The 13,604-nt window shown below is 46.0% G+C and overlaps 1 protein-coding gene across 1 annotated transcript; it reads right to left on the bottom strand.

Moving 5' to 3' along the window:
* Window positions 1–9,208: 9,208 nt before the first annotated feature.
* LOC138364291 (zinc finger protein 729-like) lies at window positions 9,209–13,072 on the bottom strand. Its single transcript, XM_069323872.1, has one exon. It carries the CDS (start codon window positions 12,670–12,672, stop codon window positions 10,654–10,656), a length of 2,019 nt encoding a protein of 672 aa, XP_069179973.1. The 5' UTR covers window positions 12,673–13,072; the 3' UTR covers window positions 9,209–10,653.
* Between the last annotated feature and the right edge of the window lie 532 nt (window positions 13,073–13,604).

The raw sequence follows: 13,604 nt of genomic DNA, 5'->3' as shown, positions 1-13,604 counted from the left end.
AAACAGATTTCAGATACTCCTCTGGTGTCTGCATTTTGCAAGCAATGAGGACCGGACAGAGGATGATAGACTTTGGCGAGAGAGGCACTATATGAATGAAGTGATTGGAAAATTCAGAGATTTTTACGTACCAGCACAAAAGCTGGTGATTGACGAATCCCTTGTCCTTTTCAAAGGACGTGTTTCATTCAAACAGTATATTCCCTCCAAACGAAACAGATTTGGATTGAAATTCTTTGTACTGTGTGACTGTGAAACAGGATATGTGTTGCACATGATTCTGTGCAGACATTCCCGGTAACGACGAACATGGTTTCTCTGGTAGTGTGATGAAGTCACTGATGGCACCATGGATGAGCAAGGGCCACATCCTATACACAGATAATTACTCTACAAGTCCATTGCTAGCTAGGTTCTTGATTGAAAATAGAACCGGGTTGGTTGGTACAGTAAAGGCACGAAGAAGGGAAATGCCAGTGTTTGGCGGTGGACTTGCAGTTGGTGAGTGCCTGGTATGGAAATGTGATCAAATACTCTCAGTTCGGTGGAAAGACAAGAGAGAAGCAAACCTGCTGACAACCGTTCATGAGGGTACAATGTTGAACAGTGGCAAGTAAGTAATTATCAAAAGAAGGCACCAAACCGGGAAGGCTATGTAGCACCATCAAGTACGCAAAATAATCAGAGGGCGCTAAATATCACCAAGGATGCCAATACGAGAACAAAAACGCATAAGGCGAACGATATCAAAAGTATCCGAGTCACCAAGAATTCTATCGAGGGACAGGTGACCGCGAGGGGCGGTCGGAAAGCAAGACACACGCTCGTCCTGGAAGTCAGGACATTCAAGAAGGACATGCACGACCGTAAGAGGGACAATGCAACTAGGACAATAAGGAGCAGGGCGGCGCTCCATCAAGTGACCATGGGTTAAGCGAGTATGGCCAATACGCAACCTCGCCAGAGCTCTTTCCCACCGCCGGTTACGGTGGAAGGAGGACGGCCACGAGGAAACACAACATTTAAGAGTACGTAGCTTGTTATCAGTAACAGACAACCAAGAAGCCTGCCAACGGGTAAGGACTGAGGAATGGATAACCGGGTAAAAGTCGGAATACGGAATGCCTTTGCGAGAGATGGGACAAGAGCGGACAGCTTCCTTGGCAGCAGCATCCGCACGCTCATTTAAAGACACACCAATATGGCTGGGAACCCAACAAAACTCAACCGACTTAAATTTACTGTGAACGAGAAACAGCCAATGCTGGATCTCGACAACTACTGGATGAACCGGATTAAAGGACCCGAGAGCCATGAGGGCACTACGAGAGTCAACAACAACCACAAAGGAAGACTGACAACGAGAAAGCAGGAGACGGAGAGCATAGAGAATAGCATAAAGTTCCGCTGTAAAGATGCTAGTCTCCGGAGGCAAGCGACACATATAAGTGCGATCAGGAAAAACAACAGAGTAGCCAACACCGTCCGCTGACTTAGACCCATCGGTGAAGACAGAAACGGAGCGGGAGTGAGAAGAAAAGTGCTCGAGGAAAAGGCGTTTTAGAACCGTAGGAGGGGTAAAAGCTTTAGTGATACGGGTCAAGGACGTACAAAACCGCGGAAGAGGGACCCTCCACGGGGGCAAAGAAGGAACAACACGAGGAGAAACATCAGAAATACAAACGGAAAGAGAATCCTGTAGGCGAGATAACCGGACAGAAAGAGGGAGGTGGTGAAGAGGAACAGGAACCGCAGGAGGGGTAAAAGTTAAAGCACGACAGAGGCGAGAGGAAGGATGTTGCAAGGACCGTGCAAGATAGCGAAGACAGTAGCGATCACGGCGGTCCTGGAGAGACAGGAAGCCAGTGTCAACATACAAGCTAAGGATGGGAGTCGAACGAAAGGCACCAGAACTGAGACGCAACCCAGTATGGTGCAAAGCATCAAGACGGCGAAGAGTAGAAGGAGAAGCAGACGAGTAAGCAGGGCAACCATAATCGAGCTTAGACAGGACGAGAGAGGAATGTAAGGCAAGGAGAGTGCGCCTATCTGCCCCCCAAGAAGTATGGGACAAGACCCGAAGGAGGGTAAGGGCCTTAGAGCACTCAACACGGAGGTAAGAGATATGGGGAGACCAAGACAAACGAGTGTCAAGGAATAACCCCAAAAGCTTCGCGGAATCTTTGTATTCAAGGGGATGACCATAAAGTGACAAAGAGGGACGAAGAACAACCCGTTTCCGCGTAAAAGTCATGGCACAAGTCTTAGAAGTAGAGAACTTGAAGCCATGACCTGTGGCCCAAGACGACACGGCATCAATGGCAAGTTGAAGCCGGCATTGAAGGAAAGGCGAATCATCACCCTGACAACAAAGGGTAAGATCATCGACATAGAGAGCGGAGAAGACACCAGAAGGAAGAGAGGAAAGAAGACCATTGAGGGCATCCAGAAAAAGAGTAGTGCTCAGAACACTACCCTGGGGCACACCTTCGTATTGCTGAAAAGAGGGAGAGAGAGCGGTACCAAGGCGCACCCGAAAGGAACGACGAGAGAGGAAGCTGCGGAGAAAGAGAGGGAGATGACCACGAAGGCCAAAAGAATGAAGTTGAGATAGGATATGATAACGCCAAGTGGTGTCGTAAGCCTTTTCTAGGTCAAAAAGGACGGCAACAACGGAGGTCTTCGCAGCAAAAGCAGTACGAATATAGACCTCCAAGTTCACCAGGACATCTGTCGTGCTGCGGCACTTGCGGAAACCAAATTGAGAAGGGGAGAGGAGGTGATGGTGTTCCAGGAACCACATCAGACGAACGTTAACCATACGTTCAAAGAGTTTGCAGACACAACTTGTGAGAGCAATAGGGCGAAAGTCCTTAGGGGAAGTACCCAGAGACCCCGGTTTGCGAACAGGGAGGACAATGGCATCGAGCCAGTCCTCAGGGACTGACGACGACTCCCAGATCCGATTATACAGACTCAGTAAATACTGAGACGTGCTCGGAGGGAGATGGCGAAGCATCTCATAATGAATACCATCGGAGCCCGCCGCCGTAGAACCGCAGAGGGCCAGGGCAGAACGAAGTTCAGAGAGAGAGAAGGGATCATTATAGGGAAGCTGAAGATGAGTGCAGAAATCTAAAGGACGAGACTCAAGGACAGGTTTACGAAGAAGGAAAGATTGGGGAAGATGAAGACCAGAGCTAACAGAAGAAAAGTGGGAACCCAGTTCGGAAGCGACCTGCAACGGGTCCGCCACAAGAGTATCATGGAGGTGAAGGACCGGTGAAACATCGGGAACGAACTTACCCGCTATCTTGCGGATACGCTTCCAGATCTGGGCCAGAGGGGTTTCGGACGTAATTGTTGAGACATAAGATGCCCAACATTCACGTTTAGCCGTACGGATGGCCCTACGGGCCACCGCACTCGCTTTCCGAAAGAAAAGAAAAGAATCGGTCGTCTGCCTACGGCGGTGCCTCTTCCAGGCTGCACGCTTACAGCGGACAGCCCGAGCACAGTCCGCATTCCACCAGGGAACGCACTTCCGTGGACCCCGAGAGGAAGAGCGAGGAATAGAGCGGAGGGCAGCGTTGAAGACAGTGTCATGAAAAAGGAGGAGAGCGCGAGAGAGGGGCAGAAGGGAGAGGTCAGAGAGAGTAGCACTGAGGGAAAATAGGGTCCAGTCCGCCTTAGCAAACTGCCACCTAGGGAAAGAGAGGGAAGGGCGAAAAGAGAAAAAGGAAACAAGGATGGGGAAATGATCACTTCCATGGAGGTCATCAAGAACCTGCCACGTGAAATCTAAGTAAAGAGAAGAAGAGCAGAGAGAAAGATCAAGACAAGAAAGGGAGCGAGTCCGAGAGTCCAAATGAGTGGGCTCACCAGAATTCAGAAGAGACAGGGAAGAAGAGAGGAGAAACGGCTCAAGGAGGCGACCCCGGGTATTCGTCAGAACGTCACCCCAAAGAGAATGACGACAATTGAAGTCACCCAGCAGGAGCACAGGCTCCGGCAAGGAGTCTAGGAGGTATTTCAAATCAGGAAGAGAGAGCGGGACACTCGGGGGGAGATAAATGGAACAAACTGTGTACCATTTCCCCACAAAGATACGAGCAGCAGAACAATGGAGAGGCGAAGGAAAAAGTAAAGGAACAAAGGGAACATCAGCCCGAATCAAGAGAGCAGAAGAATTAGAAGCCCCAGCAATGGCTGGGGGGGGGGGAGAGAAAGGAATAGCCACGAAAACGACCAGGACGAGCACCAAGCATTGGCTCCTGGAGACAGACACAAAGGGGCGAAAACCGCGAAATCAGAAGTTGGAGTTCGAGGAAATTGGCGTAATAACCTCGAACGTTCCATTGAAGAATGGACAACGACGAGAAGAGAAAGGACAAAAACAGAGAACAAGGAAGAAACAAAGGCGAAAGAGCAACAGAGCACGTTAAAGAATATCAGGGTCGGGATCAGGGTCAGCAAAGTCAGGGTTAGGGGGCATGGGTAAACTGAGTAAAGACGGAGGGAAGGAAACGGGAGAACAGATCAGAGGCGGGCGGGCAGGGTCCGGAGGAGGAGGAGGAGACAACGGAGAGGAGCAGTCAAGGACAGCAGCAGGAAGAGGGGGAGTAGAAAGAGGGGAGCGCACCCCAGCAAGAGCAGCAACCGAAAGGGAAGCAGGGGCCAAAGAAACCTCCATAGCAGGAACAGGGGGCGCAAGCACTGAAACGGGAGGGGAAGGAGCAACAGAGCCAGGAGGAGGAGCTGAGGAAGAAAGCGAAGCCTTCTTACCCGCTGGGGAAGAGGAAGGAGAGGAGCCAGGCTTACGCTTCTGACTTAAAGAGACCGACGTCCCAGCAACTACGTACCGGGCAACGGATTCCAGTGTCTCAACAGGAGAAGCCGAACGAGAGCACACACGACGGCCGTTAGGAGAGCGATGGACATCCGCCCGCACCGACAGGCGGTGGGGAGAGCCGATAGATGGAGGAAGAGGATGGGAAGGAGGATCGGAGGGGGACGAGGAAGAGGACACAGAAGACACGACAGACCAGGCAGAAGGAAGGGGAACCCCAGACAGAGGACCAGGAGGAGGATCCTTCGGGAGAGAACCCAAAGGGACAGAGGAGGGGGCAGTGGGCGCATCAGGGTCCAAGGCCCGGAAACGGTTGTGAGTCTGAGGAAGGCGGGAAGGACGAGGAGAGGAAGAGCGCAACACGCGAGCATAAGAGATATTAGCATAAGGCGGGAGCCGGCGAACCTGGCGCCTCGCCTCAGGAAAAGATAAACGCTCCCGGTGCTTCAAGTTGAGGACGGCTGCTTCAAGCTTGTAATGGACACACGCACGGGAGAAGGTAGGATGGGCCTCACCGCAGTTGAGGCAACGAGCCTGGGGAGAAGCGCACTCCGACTTAGAGTGACCTTCGCCACCACACAAAGGACAGAGAGAGACAGTCCCGGAGCAGCGGAGGGCACCATGCCCAAACCTCCAGCACTTGTTGCAGAGCCGAGGAGAAGGAATGTACTCCTGGACAGAGCACCTGGCACCAGCAAGAATGACAGAGGGTGGAAGGGTCCTACCATCAAAGGTAATCTTCACAACCCGGAGGGGTTGACGGCGACTACCACGAGGGGGACGAGTAAACGTGTCCACCTGAAGAATAGAATGGCCCTGGGCAGCGAGGATATGTCGAATATCGTCGTGGCAGTCGCGCAGGTCCCGAACACCGGTCGCAACATGGGGCGGGAGCAAAATAGTGCCAACACTGGCATTCAACTGAGCGTTCTTCGAGACCCGAACGGGGGTCTCGCCAAGGCAGGATAAGGCAGCCAAGCGGGAAGCAGCATCCTGAGAAGGAGCAGCAACGACACGTGTACCGAGACGAGTGGGGTTGAAAGTAATGGAGGCATCCACGGAATCAATGAGATGTCGATGGAGGGAGAAATCGTCAGGAGGCGCAGAATCAAGAGGGAGGAGATCAAAATATTTGGCCCACGAAGCGGGACCAAACAAGGCTTGATAGGTAGCAGAACTGGAAGGAATCGAGCGAGGGCGGCCGTGACGAGGACGGTGGTGAGAACCCCCAGAGAGAGAGGGGTTAAAAGGTGCAGTAGTTACAACCAGAGAAGGAGCCGCGCCAGGGGACGAGGTAGTCACCACTGGGGGCTTGGGGCTCGACCCAACCACAGAGGAGGGAGGGGAGCCAGAGGAAGGAGTCAGAGAGGCCAAAGGAGGAGCAAGGTCGGGGCCCAATGCAGCGGAGGCTACAGAGCCCGGTCTTCCAATACGGACCGACTCGGGGGCTTGGTCGCCCACCCCACGAGCCCGAGAAGGTAAACCAGAAGAAGCCGAAGCAGGGGTTGTCATCTTGACGAAAAGAAGAATTCACTCACGAATGTGCCCCCACACCCACCATGGAGCCACAATTAGAGGCAGGACACCCAACAAGAAGCTATCGCCGATCTTGTCGGGGGCCTCCTAGGGGTGCATCGTGAGTATACGCCCCACAAACGCCACCTTAAGAAACCGACAGTCCGTCGAGATCGGGTTCAGTGACGAAGTGGGGATTGACAATAAAAGGTTCCCCTCGCTCTCGACGTCGGGTACTGCAGTTCTACGGGTGCAAGAGTATGCCTCCTCAAGCACCCGGGCGTCAAAGTAGAAGTAGTCCAAGGGAAGAACCAGAACGAGCAAAAGGTCGGCAGGAAACGGCAAGCAGATAGGAGAAGAGGGGGGAGAAAAACGAAACAGAAGGAAAAGGAAAAGATGCCCAGCAGAATTGGAGAGGACGGCAGCAGGAGCACAAGGCTAGAAAAGGACAGAGGACTGTCCCAAGGAGCATCACACTCCGGCAGCCGCCCACTAAGCCCCCAGACGGCGACAACGAGCTGAGCGGGGAGGGGGGAACAGTGGCAAGGTGCACAGTGTAATGAGAGAACCAGTATATAAGCCTGATTATGTTCTTGACTACAATCTCAACATGCGTTTGATTGATAAGGCTGACATGATGATTGGCACTATCGAGTGTGTGCGGAAAACATTGAAGTGGACGAAAAAAAAAATTCAATCTTGTTGACATGAGCATGTTGAACTGCTATAATTTGTATCTGGTGAAAACTGGACGTAAACCTATTTTCCGTTCATTTGCTTTTACACTTGCAACACAGTTATTAGCAAAGTTTGGTCAAGAAGTCCCTGGCATACGAAGACCAATCATGAACCCAGTGTTGCCGTGCCTCAACACCCAGGCTCGCTCACATAGATGCCTTTCAGCAACACAGACTAAAGAATTAGCCACCAGGTGGAACGTGCATGCCTAGCATGGTGTGAAGGGTGTGGAGTTGCAATGTGTGCTGTCGACTGCTTCAACGACTACCACTCACTCCAAGATTTCTAAATGTGGAATAATAGTGCAAAAACCTGTACATAGTGCGTGGTAGTGTGTACATATAAAATAATGAACATTGTGATTACTGTACATAATATAATGCGTAATGGAAAACGTTTCTGTGCGCATGTGTATACTCGATGTATGCAACATATATTGACAATAACTGAAGTAACATTATGTGCAACACAATTAGTGACTAACATTGCAACGAATACACGCCTAGACACTGTAAATAATGACGCGAAAATAAATTCGGGCAACTCTGGCTGCTTGAAGACCGCGCGCGACGCCTCCAGGACGCACTGTGCATGAGCGAACATGCAAACTGTGACGTCATCACCCATCTTGTCGGCTCAATTACGTTGCCGGTAAGTACAATTGATTTTTTTTTTTATTTTTTCCCGTGATCAGGGAACACGACTTAACAGGTTAGGAAGAATTTTGTTTTTGTTTTTGTGTTTTGTATGCGCCTGTGGGTGTCATGGTATATAGCCATGCGCCATTTAAGAGTTAAGTGCAAGCCCTATTCTGAAACTCTTCCCAGACAGATGTAATAGAATACATACTCACCACACCAGACAAATATTTCTTTGATATCCTCAGTCAAACTTAATCTGTGTAAACACTATGCAAATAAGGGGACCTAGTCTATGGATATCACTCCCTAATGAATTGAAAAGCTGTCCAACATTTACCTTACTCAAAAATAAAACCAAAAAGTACTTTATTTCATATTCATAGTCTTCAACCTAGTGCTTTATCTCACACTGTATCTAGTGCTACCCAATCCCCGCAAATATTTGTACCCAAGCCATATTATTTTAACATTGTAATCTTAGATATCATCGGATATCATGGTTGTTGTATTGAGTGCATATTCTACTGCATTATTCCTTGAAATGATCCTCATATTGTGCTTCAGTGAACCAATGTATAACCCCTGAAATGTTATCCTAATGTACCTAGTAATCCTTGTTCATTATTGTGTACTAGCAGTACCCCAGCCACAGCAACCTTCCCTGTCCCCCAGTCCTCCACACCATTTTCCCCTCACCCTCCCAACCATTCCCCACTCCACCGTTCCCTCGTCCTCCCCACTATTCCCCACTCCACCATCCTCTCTTCCTACCCATAATGCCCCACTTCCCCGTCCCTTTGTCCTCCCACCATTCTCCATTCCCCCATCCCATCGTCCCCACCATCCCAAACTCCTGTCCCCTCATCCTTCCCCACCATTACCCCTTTCCTTGTCCCCCTCGTGCTCTCCACCATCTCTCACTTCTGTTCCCTCGTCATCCCATCAGGGGGCCTCGTAGCCTGGTTAGGGGGCCTCGTAGCCTGGTGGATAGCGCGCAGGACTCGTAATTCTGTGGCGCGGGTTCGATTCCCGCACGAGGCAGAAACAAATGGGCAAAGTTTCTTTTACCCTGAATGCCCCTGTTACCTAGCAGTAAATAGGTACCTGGGTGTTAGTCAGCTGTCACGGGCTGTTTCCTGGGGGTGAAGGCCTGGTCGAGGACCAGGCCGCGGGGACACTAAAGACCCGAAATCATCTCAAGATAAACTCAAGATAATCTCCCCACCATTCCCCACTCCCTCGTTTGATGCCTTCCCAAATGATCTGATGTTCCCATCAGAAAATTGGGAACATCAAGTGATCTGATGTTCCCATCACTGAAATGTAAGAAAAAGTTAAAAAATGAAATGAAAATATGGAAAAAAACACTATACTAATGAAATGAACAGTATGGTAAACAACACAGCTCAATTTCCAATGCAATTCACAAAAAATAATTAAATGAAAATGAAAATAAATCAAAATCTATGAAAATTCAATTTATCAATGCAATCAGAAACATTGAAATTAAATTGTAACATATTTAGTATAGCATGTGTGTTGCTCTTACATGCAACATTTGGTGCTGTTTTTCAAGAAAAGCATAGTTTTACCTGTCACAGATGTGGCAACTATACAGTACTTATACTTACGAAATGAACCGTATGGTAAGCACAGCAACTCAATTCCAACACAATGTCACACAAAATAATTCAGTAAAAAATAAAATAAATCGAAATCTATGAAAATAAAATTTATCAATGCAATCTGAAACATTGAAATAGAATTCGTGACATATTTAGTATAGCATGCATGTTGCTATTATGTGCATCAGATGGCGCTGTTTTTCAAAAACGCATGTTTCTACCTGTCACAGGGTGGCATCTATATAGTATGTATGTAAAAAGATACGCCTATTCGAATGCAACGTCGTGCCAAAATTTAAAAGCAATCGGTGAAGAACTTTCGGAGATTACAGCATGTGTTCTTACATCTAACAGATGGAGCTGTTTTTCAAAAAAAGCATGTTTTTTCCTGTCACAGGTGAGGCATGTATATAGTAGATATATAAAAAGATGCGCCTATTCCAATGCAACGTTGTGTCAAAATTTCAAAGCAATCGGTAAAGAGGTTTCTAAGATTTCCCTCGCATGAAAAGCACAGTTTTTCGGAAAAAGCATGTTTTTTTTACCATCACAGACTTGACATAATTTATCAATGCAATCTAAAACATTGAAATGGAATGAAATGAAACATCTATAAAGTATGTATATAAAAACTTGGCCGGAGGCGAATGGAACATTGTGAAAATTTCAAAGCAATCAGTGAAGAACTTTCGGAGATTAGCAGTTATGTACAAACGAACCTTTCCATTTTTATTTATATAGATTGTTATTATTGTGTGTATTATTCAAATCTGCTTTTGTGTCAAAATTTCTTGCAATGTACCTGTAAACATTTTTTGTCAATTTTAATGTAAATTATCTAAAAAATTATCTATTAATTTAAGGATTTGTCTGATATGCTATACATGCTAGGGGATTTACAAGAATGTAGATTCAATCTAATTTTTATGTTATCTGTTAACCCCCAATGTTCCTCCTTGTATATAAATAAATAAAATAAATTGGCGATTGAAATTTATTAATGGTTTTTATTATTGAAATTATTTTCATGTCTATGTCATAGGGAGTCTCCGTATTACTGATTTTACCCCCAAAAAAGATGCTGTGAAAAGGAAATACTCCAAATAATATATAGAAGTTTTTACAGTCCACTTCTCAAGTTTTTATTTGAATCAATTATTTATTTATTTTTATATTAGATTATATGCTGGAGAATTTTCCCCCACAAGGAGATAGCATATTTTTATAAAGAAGCTAAATTTCAAAATTGTATACTTTATTAAAAGTATGTTATTGTACAAATGCCTCAGTATCCTTCAGCATTCTCTGAATCAGCTCCCACACTCAAAATCTTTAGCTTACCACCTGAATGTATTGTCTTGTGCCTCTTCATACTTCCAAGGTAATTAAATCTCTTCCCACACTCTGGACACTTATGAGGCTTCTCACCTGAATGCACTAACATATGAGTCGTCATTCTTCCAGGCCGAGTGAATCCCTTCCCACACTCTGGACACTTGTGAGGCTTGTCACCTGAATGCACTAACATGTGCTTTATTACAGTTCCACTGTTTTTAAACTTTTTGCCACACTCAGCACATTTGAAAGGTCTTTCATCCGAATGGACCATCCTGTGAGCCTTCATATTTGCAAGATTACTGAATCTCTTCTCACACTCTGGACACTTATGAGGCTTGTCACCTGAATGCACGAACATGTGAGTCTTCATACTTCCAGGCCGAGTGAATCCCTTCCCACACTCTGGACACTTGTGAGGTTTGTCACCTGAATGCACTAACATGTGCTTTATTATAGTTCCACGGTCTTTAAACTTTTTGCCACACTCAGCACATTCGAAAGGTCTTTCATCCAAATGCACCATCCTGTGAGCCTTCATACTTGAAAGCGTACTGAATTTTTTCTCACATTCTGGACACTTATGAGGTTTGTCACTTGAATGCACTAACATGTGATTCTTCATATTTCCACGATTACTGAATTTCTTCCCACACTCTGGACACTTATGAGGCTTGTCAGCTGAATGCAATAACATATGCCTCTTCATATTTCCATGATCACTGAATGTCTTCCCACACTCTGGACACTTATGAGGCTTGTCACCTGAATGTACCAACATGTGTTTTTTCAATTCTTGAAGCCGTTTGAAACTCTTCACGCACTCTGGACACATATGAGGTTTGTCACCTGAATGCACTAACATATGAGTTTTCATAGTTCCAAGCTGACTGAATCTCTTCCCACACTCTGGACACTTATGAGGCTTGTCACCTGAATGTACGAACATGTGAGTCTTCATACTTCCAGGCCGAGTGAATCCCTTCCCACACTCTGGACACTTGTGAGGTTTGTCACCTGAATGCACTAACATGTGCTTTATTATAGTTCCACGGTCTTTAAACTTTTTGCCACACTCAGCACATTCGAAAGGTCTTTCATCCAAATGCACCATCCTGTGAGCCTTCATACTTGAAAGCGTACTGAATTTTTTCTCACAATCTGGACACTTATGAGGTTTGTCACTTGAATGCACTAACATGTGATTCTTCATATTTCCACGATTACTGAATTTCTTCCCACACTCTGGACACTTATGTGGCTTGTCAGCTGAATGCAATAACATATGCCTCTTCATATTTCCAAGCTGACTGAATGTCTTCCCACACTCTGGACACTTATGAGGCTTGTCACCTGAATGTACCAACATGTGTTTTTTCAATTCTTGAAGCCGTTTGAAACTCTTCACGCACTCTGGACACATATGAGGTTTGTCACCTGAATGCACTAACATATGAGTTTTCATAGTTCCAAGCTGACTGAATCTCTTCCCACACTCTGGACACTTATGAGGCTTGTCACCTGAATGTACCAACATGTGTTTTTTCAATTCTTGAAGCCGTTTGAAACTCTTCACGCACTCTGGACACATATGAGGTTTATCACCTGAATGCACTAACATGTGAGTCTTCATACTTCCAAGCTGATTGAATTGCTTCCCACACTCTGGACACTTATGAGGTTTATCACCTGAATGCACTAACATGTGAGTCTTCATACTTCCATGATGAGTGAATCCCTTCCCACACTCTGGACACTTATGAGGTTTGTCACCTGAATGCACTAACATATGAATCTTCATATTTCCAACCTGACTGAATCTCTTCCCACACTCTGGACACTTATGAGGTTTGTCACCTGAATGCACTAACATATGAATCTTCATATTTCCAACCTGACTGAATCTCTTCCCACACTCTGGACACTTATGAGGTTTGTCACCTGAATGCACTAACATGTGAGTTTTCATACTTCCAGGATGAGTGAATCCCTTCCCACACTCTGGACACTTTTGAGGCTAGTCAGCTGAATGTACTAACATATGCCTCTTCATATTTCCATGATCACTGAATGTCTTCCCACACTCTAGTCACTGGCAAGTTTTGATCTTCAAAGGTTTTCAGTGTACAGGTTTTCTCCCCCGGATGACTGCACGAATGGTGATTTAGGGAGACGTTTCACGGTTCAGCGTCAATGTTGACTGTTTGGCAAGGCTTGAATGTAGTTTCTTAGAGTTAGACTTACTGTAAGAACTTGGCGGTCAATGTTGGTGCTTCTTCTATATGGTAAGTGCAGGTTGTGTGAAGGTTTATGCTTATGTCTAGACACTCACCAGTAGGAGTTATTGATAAAATGGCGACGTGTCTACATTTTTATCACCTAAGCATTCCAACATTTTTCTGGTTCCTCATCTTACTTTTCTTACTTCTTGTTTTTCTTTATAACTGATTTTCTATTTAACACTTATGTTTTTCCTTGTGTTTTTTTAGAATTTTGTTTCAATTGCTTCTTTAAATATAATAGCACACCGTTATATACTTTTTAAAGGAAATAGTTCTCCCTTGGTGGATGTGAACCGAACCATATTGGAAGGTGACCCAAGTATCACATGGGTCGGTCCGTGTGTGTGATTTTCAAAATGGTCCACCAAGTTGGAATAGACGAACGTCCAAAAAATATTGTTGAAAACATCATGATAACTCATTAAACCAAAAATGTTTATATGTCAGAAGAACGACGGAAACAGGATCTATATGTGAAACCTCTATCAGGACAATTGTTAAAGTAAAACCGAAGATATTTGTAGTTGTATACAATCAGAACAATGCTTATTTCCCGCAGATTCATTGATAAACGTAACAATTTTATATGTCGCAAGAAAGATAGAAATATAAACTTCAT

This window comes from Procambarus clarkii, chromosome 13 (assembly GCF_040958095.1).
Source record: "Procambarus clarkii isolate CNS0578487 chromosome 13, FALCON_Pclarkii_2.0, whole genome shotgun sequence".
NCBI lineage: Eukaryota > Metazoa > Arthropoda > Malacostraca > Decapoda > Cambaridae > Procambarus > Procambarus clarkii.
This window is presented reverse-complemented; position numbering and strand designations above follow the sequence as displayed.